This window comes from Tupaia chinensis, unplaced genomic scaffold (assembly GCF_000334495.1).
Source record: "Tupaia chinensis unplaced genomic scaffold, TupChi_1.0 Scaffold139677_1, whole genome shotgun sequence".
In the NCBI taxonomy this organism is placed as follows: domain Eukaryota; kingdom Metazoa; phylum Chordata; class Mammalia; order Scandentia; family Tupaiidae; genus Tupaia; species Tupaia belangeri.
The window spans coordinates 39,549-56,416 of record NW_006199558.1 but is presented as its reverse complement, the minus strand read 5'-3'; the positions used below and the strand labels follow the sequence as shown (position 1 = coordinate 56,416).

General features: G+C 37.2%; 1 protein-coding gene across 1 annotated transcript in view; it reads right to left on the bottom strand.

Annotated features, from left to right (window-relative positions):
* PHF14 (PHD finger protein 14) overlaps positions 1-16,868 on the bottom strand; it is a 185,003-nt gene that overhangs the window by 131,340 nt on the left and 36,795 nt on the right. The window contains exons 9-10 of the mRNA XM_027765746.1: positions 16,423-16,554; positions 9,809-9,977 (exon numbers count right to left, since the gene is read on the bottom strand). Of these exons, the coding sequence (XP_027621547.1) occupies positions 9,809-9,977; positions 16,423-16,554 (301 nt within the window). The remainder of the gene's footprint in view (positions 1-9,808; positions 9,978-16,422; positions 16,555-16,868) is intronic.

Sequence of the window (16,868 nt, the reverse complement as noted above, 5' to 3'; positions counted from 1 at the left end):
TATATTTTTTTTTTACAAAACAATTGAAGGTTGTGAGAAGACTTATTCTTAGGTTCAAAGAAAACTAAAACAGAATTTTTAAATGGAAGAATTATTTTCACAACAAAAAAAAGCAAGCTGTAGCACCAAAAAGAAAACAGTAATAATAATACAGTACCTGGTCCAAAAATGAACAAAACAGAAATAGTTGAGTAATAGTTACAACAATCAAGAAAATAAGATAAGAATTCTCATGAAGTAGGTACAGAGTACTGTGACAGGGTTTCAAAATAATACCCTAGGGAACCAGCAGTTAGCGTAATGGCTATGTCGCTGGATTCCCACATAGTCGAGCGCAGTTCGCGTCCCACAGACCCAGTGGCTTAAAACTCACGCTGGGCACGTGTGCGTGTGTGCCCAAGATCCCGAGAGGAGAATAGAAGAGAAGGGATTGCGGCGTGACCATCCGCCCTAGGGGGTGATTCCTCGCTTCCTGTCTCTATGTCTCTGGCGAGCGCACACGCCCTATAGCAAAAATCTCCCCCCCCCAAAAAAAAATAATAATAATACCCTAAAAGAAGTCATTATGAAAGGAAACTTTCAATGTCATCAAAAAACAAAAATTAATTAGGTCACTCAACATTTCACTTGTATAAAAATATACTCGACAACATCGCATAACAATGATCATCACTCGACTCATTTTGAGTACCTCCAATGCAAGTAGAACACAATCTCCTAAAGCAGTCCATTTTAACATCAGACGAAACTGACTATTATAAAATTCAGTGTTCCGTAGCCAGCAAGTGGTGTGTATTGGTTGAAGTGTTAAGATTCCCACATGAAGGAAGGTGGTTTGAGTCCCAGGACTGGCATCTTGAAAATCAAGCCAGGTGCATGTGCATGCACACCCAAAATCCCAGAAGAATGGAAGAGATGAGATTGCTGAATGGCCATTCATCCCCAGAGGTGATTTCTTACTTTATCTCTCACTGCCTCTCTTCAGTGAGCGCACGTGACCTATGATAAAAAACTAAAAATTAATTAATTAATTTAATTTAATTTGGTGCTCCTTTAACTATCATTTTATTGGTTATAAAACAGAAAATGACTATACTAGCTTACTTCTGTTGTCTAAAATTTCTAACTAAATTTATAGAGCCACTCCTCACTTAAAAAGTCTACCTGTTTAATGACCATTCAGCTTTATGACCAGTTCTGAGTTTGTGTGTGTGTGTGTGTGTGTGTGTGTGTGTGTGTGTTTGTGGGGGGGAGGGGTCTCCTTTATCACTCTATGAAATCTCCAGAATCCCCTTATTCAGTCTTTGTCTTGTTCGCACAGTGAGTTAGTATTCATTACATGAAGCATTTGTTGCAATCACACAAGACTATATTTTGATTATAAATTTGTTCTTTATTGTGTACCTGTAATAGTATTCAGAATAAATAAAACAGATTACTCTAGACTTGTAATACGGTGTTGTGGTGTGTCTTGTTCACTTTATGGCACTTACCTAATGCACACTTTCTGTATGGATAGAATTACATTATTCTAGTGTGATGGCACATAATACTTGTTGAAAATTATATACCCTATGGTGCCATAATGCATCACAAGCTATCCGCCTTTAAGTTTCTATTTTAAAATCAATTTATTTAACAATCTAGTTGCAGGAGTAGAACTCAATCATGAACTGAGGAGTGCGTGTATATACCGAGGTAAGTGAATCAATCAAGCTACAAGATTTTGTTTCATTAACATAAATTTCTAATAGTTTCAGTAAGGCATGTGTGACAATTTTTCAAACTAACTGATAAAATAAACCATATGCACGACACCTTTGATAAAAATAGCCGTCAAGAAAAGTTTTGTTAAGAAAAACTATTCATACTTTCTTTTAAAAATAAAATGAATGAATGAGAATCTTTGAGCGGGGGCCAGCAGGTGGCAGAGTGGTTGAGGTGCTGGACTCTCACATGGCTGACTATGGTTTGCATCCCAGAACCAGCAGCTCGAAATTCATATTGGGCATGTGTGTGTGCATACTCAAAATCCCAGGAGGAGAATAAGAAAGTGACTGCAGTGTGGTCATACCCTGGCGCCGAGGGGGACATGTTCTCACTTTCCGTCACTCAGTCTGTTTCTCTCCAGCGAGCGAGCACACACCCCCTATGGCAAAAACCTTAGAAAACATTTCATTAATGAGAAGACTGACTATATTTCTTCAAAAAGCTCATGAATAATGTGTGTTATAAAAAAAAAAAAAAGAAAGAAAAAAAAAAACCTACGCATAGACTGCAAAAAAATTTGCACAGGGACCAGCAGTTAACGTAATGGCTATGTCGCTGGACTCCTATGTATTTGAACACAGTTCAAGTCCTAGACCCGGAGGCTTAAACTCACGCTGGGCGCGTGTGCATGCATGCCCAAGATCCTGAGAGGAGAATGGAGGAGAAGGGATTGCGGCGTGGCCATCCCCCCGGGGGGTGATTTCTCACTTTCTGTGTCTCTGTCTCTCTCTGTCTTTCTGGCGAGCGCACGCGCCCTGTAGTGAAAACCTCTCCAAAAAAAAAAAACTGCAGAAAAATAAACTCGTACTTTAATTCCATTTTCTACAAACTTTTTGAAATTCCCTAAAAAGGGAAGGATACTCTTTGTAACCATATTTCCATTCTTACACTTAGAAATAGTTCTTTTAATCTATTATTTTTAACATTAATTTTTTTGTGCTATAATTTTTTTTCTAACTTTTCTACCTAACCTTTTTATCACTTCTTTGTAGAAAAGAAAATATAGGAAAAAAGTATAGTAAAACTCTTTACCTTGAAAAGCATCTATCTGTATCTTACAAAAACTACTGCCTCAAAAATAGGCCATATTTTTAAAGATTTCTATAAATTCTTATTAAAGAAACTAGAGTAGAATGAAATGAAAGTGATTTCGCAGTATCCAAATAATAAAAACATACTGTCTTTCCAAAATGTTCTACTCTCTGTTGAACACGGTGGCCATGATAAATGGAAACTACTGACTAGTTAGGAAAAAAAAGAAATGGGAGAAAAACACTATGTACTTTTCTTTTACTCTTAATATAAAAGTATATGCTTTTTTTACCAGAGCGAGTTTCACAGGACTCAGAATTTGAAGAAAAAAGGCAAACCTATCACATATACACAAGTTGTTTATGTATTTAACTGATGTACCACTTCTAATTTTTTCTTTAAATGTCAACTTCTTCAAGGTAGAATAACCTTCAAGGATTTTATTAACTTCAACATTATTAAACTAGAATGACATGAGTCAGTGCTCTCCTCTAAGCTTAAAAAGGGAAATTGTTAACATTCAATTGAATGCACAAAGAAAAAGAGTGTTGAGCCTATTATTTAACATAACTGAACAGAGTTATAGAAGTTGGTAGAGTAGTATGTGTCTAGCTTTCAACAGATAACAGAGTGCTGAGGAAAGAAACAGGAAGATTCTGGTATCACATTAGAGTACCTATTACACACCAGGCTATCTAATAGCCAAACAATTGACAACTCCATTCGTATCTTAACTATGTTGTCTCTAGAACTCAGAAAAAAAAAAAAAAAAAGAACTACTAATTCAGGCTCTCTAGGTTTGACTACTATTCTATGTACTATTGTAAGATCATAGGTAAGCAACTTGAGCTGTCTGTGCCTCAGTTTCATTTTGAGTAAAACAGACGCTATTATAGTTAAATACCTTGGTTTTATTAAAGAGCATAGGGATTCCGGCCTATAAAGATTCCTCAATACTTAAAGTATTATTACTAAACCTTCTTATATGAACTTAAACTAGTACTCCTCCCCACCAATATCACCACCACATCGTCTTCTGACCTGTCTTTGATAAATGTGAAAGAGTCAAAGTCCAACTAGAAGAAAGAAATACAGAATAATAAAGTGGACAGATTTATTGGCTGTGGTAGCAACATAAGAGCATGTGATCCTTCCTTCCCCCTTTCACTACCATACTACCATCACGACGTAATTTTGAGACATAAAGTATAAAAAGTGAAAACGTAATGAGAAAGTAACAAAAATTATTCATTAAAAAGGGACTTCAGGGGCCAGCAGATGGCATAGCAGTTAATTCCTGGATTCCCACAGACTCAACCGCAGTTTGAGTCACAAACCCAGTGGCTTGAAATTCATACCAGGCGTGCATGCATGTCTACTCAAGATCCTGGGAGAACAGACAGGAAAGGACTGCAGTGTGGTCATCCTCCGGGGGTGGGGAGGGGGGGGTGGAAGGGGTATGAACTTAAACTAGTACTCCTCCCCACCAATATCACCACCACATCGTCTTCTGACCTGTCTTTGATAAATGTGAAAGAGTCAAAGTCCAACTAGAAGAAAGAAATACAGAATAATAAAGTGGACAGATTTATTGGCTGTGGTAGCAACATAAGAGCATGTGATCCTTCCTTCCCCCTTTCACTACCATACTACCATCATGATGTAATTTTGAGACATAAAGTATAAAAAGTGAAAACGTAATGAGAAAGTAACAAAAATTATTCATTAAAAAGGGACTTCAGGGGCCAGCAGATGGCATAGCAGTTAATTCCTGGATTCCCACAGACTCAACCGCAGTTTGAGTCACAAACCCAGTGGCTTGAAATTCATACCAGGCGTGCATGCATGTCTACTCAAGATCCTGGGAGAACAGACAGGAAAGGACTGCAGTGTGGTCATCCTCCGGGGGTGGGGAGGGGGGGTGGAAGGGGTGATTTCTCACTTTCCTTCTCACTATCTCTGTGTGTCTCTCTCCAGTGAGCACACATGTCCTAAGGAAAAACATCTTAAAAAATAAAGGGACTTCAGGACTGGTGCCATAACCTAGTGATAAAGGGAGCAGGATTCCACATGGCCAAATATGGTTCAAATCCTGGCCTAGGCAGCTTGAAAAAACACAATGGGTATGTATTTGCGCGTGCGTGTGCGCGTGTGTGTATGTATCCCAAATCCCAAGAAGATAGAGAATTAAGGAGAAGGGATTGGAACATGACCATGCCCCCATTAAAGGGTACTTTTTCCCACTCTCTGTGCTCTCTGTTTCTCTCTCTTGCAGGCACACATACTCTCTAGCGATTAAAAATTCTTCTAAATTAAAAATTTATTTTTAAAAAATGAACTTCAGACTAAGGCAGCCCTGGCCATTTCATATTTTTAAAGGTTTCTGGGCCACTCTTTCAACAAGTGAGTAAAGTACCATTTGTTTAATTATATGCAGTCAGTCGTGTGGGTACCAGCCACCTTAACCACCATGTCCCAAATCTACACTTCAACAAACACCCCAGGTAATCCTGATATACTACTGAGTCTAAATTTTTAAGAACAAAATGATTCAGACCAGCAGATATTGTAGTAGTTATGCTGCTGGACTCCCACATGGCCAGCCATGGTTCAAGTCGCAGGCCTGGTGACTTGAAAATCATGTCAGGTAAGTTTGCATACATGCACAAGATCTTGGGAGGAGAATAGAGGAAAAGGGATTATAGCATAGCCATCCCCCCTGGAGAGGGTGATTTCTCACTTTCCCTCTCACTGTCTTCATCTCTCTGGTGAGCCCACATCCTATAAGACAAAAACCTCTTAAAAAAAGTTATTCGAAGAGAGTACTAGTATATGTATCCCACAGATTATGCAAACAACAGAAAAGCCATATTCAATAGCATAATATAACCTAAAACTACTTTTCTAAATTAACATAATAATTTTAACTTAAGAGAACATAACAAATTCTACATAAACTGAAACAAGCTTACAGAATAATCATTTAAAAAGTTATTGGAGAGTTATTTTTGCTATAAGGTGCGTGCACTCGCCAGAGAGACAGAGAGATAGAAAGCGAAAAATCATCCCCCAGGGTGGATGGCCATGCTGCAATCCCTTCTCCTCCATTCTCCTCTCGGGATCTTGGGCACGCACGCACATGCGAGTAGAAGATTGTTGTAGAGTATTGTCATGATTATTAAGAAAATATTTTCAGGACCAGTGGATGGCGTAATAGTTACATTACTGGACTCCCACATAGTCAACTGCTGTTTGAATCTCAGACCTGACAGCTTGAAACTCATGCCAAGCACATGTGCATTCGTACCCAAGATTCCAAAAGAGAATGGAGGAGGAGGGATTGTGGCGTGGCCATCTCCGCAGGGGGTTATTTCTCGCTTTCTGTCTATCTCCATCTGTCTCTCCAGCGAGCTCATGTGCCCTAGACAAAATAATTAACACTGTGCGGGACCAGCAGTTAGCGTAATGACTATGTCGCTGGACTCCCACGTAGTCGACCGCGGTTCAAGTCCTGGACCCGGCGGCTTAAACTCACGCTGGGCGCGTGTGCGTGTGTGCCCAAGATCCCAAGAGGAGAATGAAGGAGAAGGGATTGCGGCGTGGCCATCCCCCCGGGGGGTTGATTTCTCGCTTTCTATCTCTCTGTCTCTCTCCATCTTTCTGGCGAGCGCACGCGCCCTCTAGTGAAAACCTCTCAAAAAAAAAAAATAGTTAACACTGTGCTAGGAATAGAAGCTAGAGGAACCCATTTTTAACCATGCCACCTATTAATTCTAAAAGAGTAATACAAATCCGAAACAGAAATGAGACATTAAAAATGAATATAGTAACAATTCAGCTTACTAAGACCAAGATCAAGATGACTGATACAAATATCACATTTACATTCCTTATCCAGCCCTCTATGGCTGCTGACCAACCAAACATGCTTATCAAAGGTCCTCTGAGAGGGCTGATAAAGGGAGAAGAAGTGCAAGGAATAAAAGAAAGGTAATAATTCTAAATATTTTCTAGACAGGTTTTTCAAACTTTATTCCATAGGAGGAGATAACTCCAGAAATTTGCTTAGTCCAGGACCAGCAGTTGGTATGATGGGTCTTTGGACTCCCATGAAGTCTTTGGACTCCCATGTAGTCGAGCGCAGTTTAAGTCCTGGACCCAGTGGCTTAAACTCACGCCGGGCGTGTGTGCGTGTGTGCCCAAGATTCCGAGAAGAGAATGGAGAAGGGACTGAGGTGTGCCCATCCCCCCTGGGGGGGGTGATTTCTCGCTTTCTTTCTCTCTGTCTCTCTGTCTTTCTGGCAAACGCATGTGCCCTATAGCATAAACCTCTCAAAAAAAAAAAAAATTTGCTTAGTCCAATTCATTAGTTCTAGGATGTGCCCAAGTCTACTTTAGCTCTAGAAGGGTTCCCAAATCTACATTTCAACAAATACCCCAGATAATCCTGATGTAATACATGGTCTCTAAAGCACCCTTTCCAAAGCTGATACAACACAGTACTCTATACCAAAATTAAAAATAAACTGTGGCACATATACTCTATGGAATACTATGCAACCATAAAAAACAACAAGACCCTGGCTTTGACAGAACATGGATGAATATGGAAGATGTACTGCTTAGTGAAGCAAGTCAGGCTATGAAGGAGAGACATTAAATGTCTCCACTCAATATATACAGAGTGTTCACACTCTATGAACAAAATTGAAATGACTAAAAGATATAGAAACATAGTAAATGGTTATGAATACCAGATATAGTGTGGGAAGAGGGTGAGTGATGGAGTAGAGTCTGAAGTACATTAATGAGAAAAATAGAGAGGCAAAGCATTTAAGGGACAAAGAAATGGTTTATTATCTGTTGAAGATAACTTTATATTATTGTCAACTGAACTGGTGAGAAATGTACACATGTTGGAATATTCACTTTGTGAGCTAAATAAAGTGATTGAATGTATAAAAGAAATTGAGATTTAAAAAATTTAAAAAATTATGTATGTGTGTGTGTGTGTGTGTTGTGGACAAGCAGGTGGCGTGGAGGTTAAGGCAGGTGGACCTCATGCCTAACTAAGAATTCAAGTATCAGACCCTGGGGCTTAAAACACCCAGGACATATGTACACACTTTTTGAAAATCCCAAGCAGAGAATGGAGAAGAAAAGAAAATGATGTGGACATCCCCCTGTGGGATTATATTTCATTTTCCCCTTCTCTCTCTCTCTTTCTCTATATGGCAAGTGCACATGCCTTATAGCAAAAATAAAAATTAAAAAAGCATATATATTTAGTCTTTAAAAATGGCTCCTTGACCTAACAAGTTAAAAATAAAGAATAATGAGGGAACAGCAGTTGGTGTAATGGCTATGTTGCTGAACTCCCATGTAGCCGACTGCAGTTCGAGTCCCATACCCAGTAGCTTCAACTCCCACTGGGTGTGTGTGCATGCATGCCCGAGATCACAAGAGGAGAATGGAGCAGAAGGAATTGCGGCATGGCCATCTCCCCTGGGGGGGGGTGATTTCTTGCTTGCTGTCTCTCTCTCTCTGTCTTGCACACGCGCTCTACAGCAAAAAACTCTACTAAATTATAAATGAAAGCAATTAAGTTTTAAAACAGTAGGATTTTTTTTGAGCTTCAATATATATTTGAATTCCCGTAAGTGCAACAATCCCTTCTCCATTCTCCTTTCAAAATTTTGGGCAGGCATGCATACATGCCCGGTGTATTTTTCAAGCTGTAGTTCTGGGTCTCAAACTGTGTAGTCAGCCATGTGGGATCCACCCACCTTAACCACCATGCCACCTGGCTGGCCCTGAAATAAGATCTTTTAAGAGATTACAATTTAGGGGATTACTAGAGATTTCTTTAGAAAGCTTTTGAGAACAAAAAGAAAAAGAAACAGTTAATTTGCTAGAGAGCTTGTATGCTCACTAGAGAGAGACAGACATAGAGAGAAAATAAGATGTAACGTATAAGCCCTTCTCTATATCTCCCTCCCATCAAGACACTGGGCATGCATGCACATACACACTCAACATGCTTTTCATGCCACAGGGTTCAGGACTTGAACTGTGCAGTCAGTCATAAGAAACTTGCCTGCCTTAAGTACTATACCACTGACTGACCCAGGAAAGCTCTTTCTTCAAGGAGGAAAATAAATAAATAAAGGCTCAATAAATAAGCAGGGAACAAAACAAATAATGACACCTAACCCTAAAGATGTCTTTATATCTCCCTTGAGGAGAGACTGATTTTGCTTAAGTGACTGCTTTGACTTAGAGGAGGACAATAAATGTTCCCCCTTAGAATTCATAATGACAAGCCAGCCCTTAACCGTTTGGAACAGAAATTTATAGTATTGATGTAATGAAAAATACACAGGCCAACCTCTATTTAAAACAGTCTCAGATTGGTAGAGACCCTCTGGTAATTACAACCATAAGAATTTCATGAAGAAATTCTTTAAATGTCTGGCCTCAAAGAATTATCAATGAGAAAATGACTAAAAATCGCACAGAAAAACTGGCAATAGCCTTGCACACACATTTCACAGAAGAAATACAACTTACCAAAAATACATAATTAAAACCTCAAAATCATCAGTGCTAAGGGAAATGCAAACTAAAATGACCTATAGTTTTACAATACGTCACATGATTTTAGTGGGAAGCATTAAAACACTAGCCAAATGGATGTGAAGCAACAGAAATATTATCGGTCGCTGATCTAAGTGTAAATTGGTTTGGAAAACAATTGCCATTATCTACCAAAATTAAGGATGCAGCCAGTCTATACTAAGCACAACTATACCTTAGTATATAGCTTAATTCCCTGTTACCAATCTGGCAGGAGTCATCTCTAAGAATAATTAAAACAATTGTTTATAAGAGAAAGTCACAGAAAGAACATAAGTGCTTATCCACATAACAAAAGAAAAACTAGATAATAATCTATTCTTCTTCACCTCAGAATTTTAATGATTATGATAATTAAGGAATAAATTACCGTATTTCTCATTGGAATCTTCTTGGGTTCAGGTGGCACATCCTGTGGAACAAACTTCACTGGTTCCTTAATCTGCCTCCTTGATCGCTTGGTCCCATCCGGTAAAGTTTCCATGGCCATGTCTGCTTCCATGTCACTGCTCCCTGCCTGGTCACATTCTGAGCACTGCCTACATAAAAAAGGTCATATGTGTATCATTATTTTCTAGCTTTTGCTCTAGTTTTTATTTTTAAAAATTCAAGTATATGTGAATAATACATGAATATATATATGCAGGCAGTGTGAGCACAGAGTATGTAATTAAACACCCAGAAACACACACTCCTCTAAAAATAGCTACCTGAAATATATAAAGTAATTCAATGTATCCCTCTAAGTACTTAAAGAACATATACAATGATATATGTTTTAGTGAACCATCATAACAATTCAGCACTAATTGAAAGGTAGTTTCCCTTTGGAAATCACGACTTTTTCTTAAGAGACATATAACACCTGAAACTAAATCCTTTATGGACTCTGATTTTTACTCTTTGACATAGTTAACACATCTCTCTTTTTTTTAAGTTCTCTTTCTTCCTTCCTTCTCTGAGTAAGAGATGTAACGAAAGAGAGCCAGCAAGCCCAACGAGTTCTTCGAGCTGCTATCTACCTCCAGTTTCAGCTAGGCGGAGATCATGGGCACACACAATACCCAGTGTGTTCAGGGTGAGCTCCAGACACAAACCTGTAACCTTTCCACGTGGGTCAGCCTCACAGAACGACGGGTGACCCCTCTATCACCACCTGGACCTCTACCATATCTTTAAGACAAAGTTTAAAAAATTCTGTGATGAATATACTAGCTAAAGAAAACTGTATAGAAAAAGCCTCTAAGGTAGGCTGAAAGACATAAATGGCCATTTTATATTGGTGGATGAAACTACTTCTAAAAGACAAAACACAAATTTGTATACTAAAGAAACTTGTTAAAGCCACATTTCTGAAGCATTATAATATGGGTAACATTAAAAAGATAACAGGCCCAGACATGGTAGCATGCTCTGGACACTGCTGCTCCACAGGCTGAGGCCACATGCAAGGCTCAGGTTAGATTATCAACCCACCCTAAAAAGATGGGCACAGTGGCAAACCTGAAGCTCTAGCTTCTGAGGTGGCTGAAACAAGAGGATTATGGCAAAGGAAGACCCTATCTAAAAGACACCACATACACACACACACACACACACACACACACGGAAAATAAAAGAACTAAAACAAAACTATCAACCTAGAGTAGTGCTATAGAAGATTCTATGATGACAAAACTACAGTAGCTTCCTCTTGTCCATGGGGATGTTTCAAGACCTCCAGTAAATTCTTGAAAATGGACAGTACTGAACCTTATATATAGTAGGGGTTTTTGTCCCTTTTCTTTTCTTCAGTTTTGCTATAGGGCACGTGTGCTCTCCAGAGAAAGAGAGAGAGAAAGAGAGAGAGAGAGAGAGAGGGAAAGTACCTCCCAGAGGAGATGGCTATGCCACAATCACTTTTCCTTCATTCCCCTCAGGATGTTGGGCACACTCATGCCTGGTGTGATTTTTCAAGCGAATGAGTCTGAGATCCAACCCATGTGGGATGGAGCTTCTTTGACCTCCATGCCACTTGCTGGCTCTATATTAGGTTTCTTTAATCTGATAACATATGGTTACTAAGTGCTCATGAGTAATGGGTGGGATACCATATAAAATATGGATACACTAGACAAAGAAAAGTGTGATGGCAAGAGATTTCATCATGTTACTCAGAATGGTGTGCAATTTAAGACTTTATTTGAATTATTTATTTACAGAATTATTCCATGCAATATTTTTGGAATACAGTTGACCATGTATACTTGAAATTATAGAAAATGAGACTACAGAGCTAAAACTGCAGAAAGCAAAACCACAGATAATAACGATTTACTACATCCATATCTATGCTGTCCAAAACAGAAGTCATTAACCATATATGCTACTGAGCACTTGAAATGTGGCTAAGTTTACTGAGAAACTTAATTTTAAATTTTGACTAATGTAAATTTAAACAGTCACATATGGCTTGTGGCTAACATTTAAAGAGAAGAAATCTAGTCAATGACGGCTAGAAATCTTGACACTGCCATTTATAGCCATCCATTTGTTAAATAAATTTTTATTTATATAGTTTCCACAAATTTAAAAATGACCAAAAAGTAATTCTCCAAAAGTCTAATTTTAGTGTTTTCTCTTTAGGTTATAACACATAAAATTTTGATATTTAGTTCACATATATGTTTATATCAATACTGACTGACTGACAATACTGACTTACAATTCTCTCATTGAATATTTTCAAAGATCCTTTATCAACTGAATTTATATTCCATCAAAATGCACATCTCTCAGAACCAGCAGATGGCATAATGGTTATGTTGCTGGACTCCCACATAGTCGACCACAGTTTGAGTCCTGGACTTGGTAGCTTGAAACACATGTTGGGCTCATGGCAAGTGTGTGTTCATGCCCAAAATCCCCAAAGGAGAACGGAAGAGAAAGAACTGTGGCATGGCCATCCCCATAGTGAGTGATTTCTTCTGTCTCTCTTTCTCTCTCTCTCTCCAATGAATGCAAAAATCTCTCTAAAAAATAATTTTAAAGTTCACATCTCTCATCATTACATGATGTGTAAGCATATTATCAAATTAATAGTTTTAGGGACCAGTAGTTGGCGAATGGCTATGACACTGGACTTCCATGTAGTCGACCACAGTTCGAGTTACGGACCTGGTGGCTTAAACTCACACCGGGCACATGTGCACGTGTAAGCAAGATCCCTAGAGGAGAATGGAGGAGAAGGAATTGTGGTGTGGCCATGCCCCCTGGGGGGGGATGATTTCTCGCTTTCTGTCTCTCTGTCTCTCTCTGTCCTTCTGGCGAATGTATGTACAAGCCCTGTAGCAAAAACCTCTTAAAAAAAAAAAAAAACTAATAGTTCAAAAGGTAACAACATTGAATTTTGAATTTGAACAACAGAGTTAAATGCCAAGTACTTGCATTTTATTAATGCAAGAAACTTAAAATGTAGACTAATATTTCAAATAGTAATTTTAATAAAATTTAATTCTCAATAATTAGTTTTATTGGGAATTTTAAAATTCCCAATTAAGCATAATAGGTTAGCATATTTTTTTTTAATTTTTAAGAAATTTATTATAAGACTGGAGAGATACAGCAAGCGAGAAAGAAGGTAAGAAAATACTCCCAACAAGGAGGATGACCACACTACAGTCTTTTCTCCATTCTCTATTCAGGATTCTGGGCATGCATGCAAATGTACCCATAGTATTTTTCAAGCTACTGGCCTGACACTCAATCTGCACAAACCATGCAGTCAGATACGTGGGATTCAGCTGTTTAAACTACCAGGCCACCTGCATGGTCTGGTTGGCAAAAAAAAAAAAAAATTTCTTTTAAGAGGGAAAGTGAGAAATAACCCCCAGGGGCGATGGCCATCCAACAATCCCTTCTCCATTCACCTCCCAGGACCTTGGGCAGATTTTCAAGTCACCAGGTCTGGGACTTGAATCATGGTTGGCCATGTGGGAATCTAGTAATATAACTGCTATGTCATCTTCCTGTACTGGCAAAAATTTTAACACAAAAAACAAAACAAACAAACAAAAAAACTGACCAATGGGGTCAGCTCTGTGTCCTGGTAGTTAACGTAACAGGCACCAGCATAAAACTTTTAAGACCTAGTCAAGTCAATCCTCAGCTCTTCCTGTCTGAATTATGTGTTTCCTTAGATATCAGAGAAGAACATTTAATTCATCTTCTAAATTTTGTTCTTTTTGTACTTATTTAAACTAATACTGTGTCTCTGTGTGTGTATGTATGTATGTATGTATGTGTGTGTATATATGTGTATGTATGTGTGTGTGTGCATATATATATATTGTGTGTGTGTATATATATATATACCAGTGCTGTTAATTTAGAGGGGGATCAAAAAACAAATATTGTGAATGGACAAATAATCAAAAAAAGGGAAGAAAATTTTCTGTAAATTATTCAGATGCGTTTGTTTTTTTTTATTTTCATCTAAAAGAATAAGCAAAGACATATATAGAAAACAAAAGGGTATTATAAACATTAATTCTTTGTCAAATAATCTTTTTCAGAATATTCTTTAAGTAATTAAAAAAGGTAAGACAAATTCTGACTAGGTAGGTGATAAAAACATAACATTAGTGCCCTAAAATAAAAGAATTTTTAAATATTTGAGCTACTCATAACAAAATAGGTCCTTACTATTTATTTATATCTTACTGGCCCTGTCTTAGGAAGCATTTCAGGCAGCGGGAGATTATATTATTTAAAAAATAACAAAAAATAAATAAACTCAAAGTTGGACAAAATGTATTATAAATGCTCGGGGGCGACACAACAAAATAAAGCCTAAATCACACCATCACTAACCTCTCTATCTCCTGTCAAATTTTTCACTCATCTAAAATTTTTCATCATATGCTTTGCTCATCCAACCTAAAATGCCCCTGGGTTTTCCCCTTTCCTTCTCCTGGGTAGTTGAGCATCAGTTGAGAAAAATCAAATTTATTCATTGAACATTCTTGCTACAAAGCTTCGGTAAGTCATTTATCTGATCTTTTCCCCACAGTGGCTACTATAAACCATCTGCTCTCTTGTCGAGCCCTGTCATCATTCCCATGTCCTTTCCCTCTCACTGTTCTCAATAGACTATTTCTATTTCACTGACTGATTCCTGTCTAATGTGAACTCGCTCAACTTCCCTGCCCTACACCAGTAATTACTTCTGTATCTTTATCCACTTCTTCTATGCTGTCACAATCTTACACAAGTCTTAAATCAGCTCAACATAGCACAATGAACAACTGTGGGATGGACTGAACACAAAGGCATCCCAATCTAGGATGGTTAAGTCCATGAGGACAGTACCAGTACTGGCAGAAAAGGCTGGAGAGCAGATAATGTAAAGAAATAATCATTTAGGCAGAAAATGGTATCTGAGCAGTATGGCAATAGATTGCAGGGTAATTCCAGCTAGAGGTAGCATAAGGGGTTTTAGTAGTAAGGTTGTTACCATGGGCCTACAGACCATCAATACAAGAAAAACAGAAACAGGACACATTCAGAAATGTTATGAATGCAATTTGTAGAAGTTTAAGCCAAAGACTGGAGCACAGTCATCAAACAGGGAAACAATAACAGGACCCTTGACTAATAAAGGGATTCATGAAAAGATCTAATAAGTATTTTAGGGCCTTTTGAGAGGGTCTTTCACTGAAACACTGTAAGCTACGCATTTTGACCTGAAGTTCTTCCAAAACCTCTCACACATTGGATACTAGAGCTCGGCAGGTAGAGCAGTATCAGAAAGATTCATAAACTCATATAAGGAGAGAACTGCACATCTCCATGTCCAAGCTCAAGACAAAGCACCCTAGTCCTGAAAACTATCACACTAGCTTTCAATTTAGAAACTTACACAGGATAATTAACATTGCTGGCATTCTAATATGCTATAGCATTTTTTTCTTAAATTCAGAAGCTTCTCAAGCACATAAATATCAAAAGAAATACACTCAATTATATATTTGAAAACACCAATTCAGCATGAATATCTCAAAACGATCTGATAAAAGAACAGTATGAAACAGCAACCCTATAAAAATGGTGAAAACATTTCAGTTTTCTAAGAAAATGAAAAGGAAGCCTGAAGAGATGAAATAATAAGGTTGAAAAATATGCTTAATATGTTTGAGTATACAGTCTTTTGTACGGATTGCCATTTAAGTATTTAGGGCTCACTTTTCTAAAACTAGAAAGGTAATTTGTATGAAAAAATATTCATGTTAATTACAAAGATTTCTATTTCCAACATTCTCTTCCTATAAGGAATTTATTAAAATTTGAGTATCTGTATCTTCCTTGGACTAAAATTAGGAAAGGATAAAGTTCCTTACAGATATTGTAAGCTTTTATCAAACATCTGTAGTTATTCAACAAACCCAAGTTAAAAAAAAATTCAGAAGTATTGGTTAAATATGTCTAGATTTTCAAAGAATGGTTAAACTTATAACTGGCGCAAATGAAAAATATCAGAAGTAAAATCTTTAATAACACTAACTCAGAAATAAAATATTAAATTATAAGTAAAGGCATGAATACAAAGGCAGTATTTTGTTGGCTATGTGAGAATACAGCAGATTAACCACCACGCTACCTGCCAGTTCCAAAGGCAATATTCTGTAAGTTCATTAAACTTATAAACAAAACATTTGAGATAGTCTCAACAATAAACTAAAAAATAATTATAAACACTCCATACAGAATTAATGCCTTACAAATCCACTGCTAAAATACCAAAATAGTCACAATTAACTTTCTTTTGGTTTCTTCAAAAAACAAACTATTAGTTTTATTCATAATACTATAATAAATATCTATAGACAAGGCAATTCAAAATGCTGCCAAATATTTCATCATTAATCAACATAATACTTCCTCTTGTACTACTGAAACTAAGAGTAATTTGATTCTAATACCTAAATCCTCTCCATTATTACTTACCAATAACTGTTTTTGGTCTTTCTTGGCATTCTTGTAAGAGGAGGATCCAGACATCCAAGATGGTAATGGAGCTTACAGGTATCACACAATAAAAGAAGATGCTGATCATGATTCTTCTTACAAATTCCACAACTTTGAATAAAGGCAGCAAATAAGGATTAGAATAATAATTATCACACTTTATGACTTCTCTAAATTTCAAAATTTCATCTTGATTAACTTAACATTTGTTGAAATCAAACTGTTTTTCACAATATGTCTTTTTAAAGTGTCAGTAACTGTTATTCTAATTCTTTGAGAATGCTTTTTAAATAAGGTTTGGATCTAATAAAAATTTAAGTATTTACTAAAGTTATACCTTTCAAAAAATATATATAAGCTATTTATTCTCAATATAACCTTTATTTTTAATAATCACTTAAAATCCATTCGATACTAATTTGATT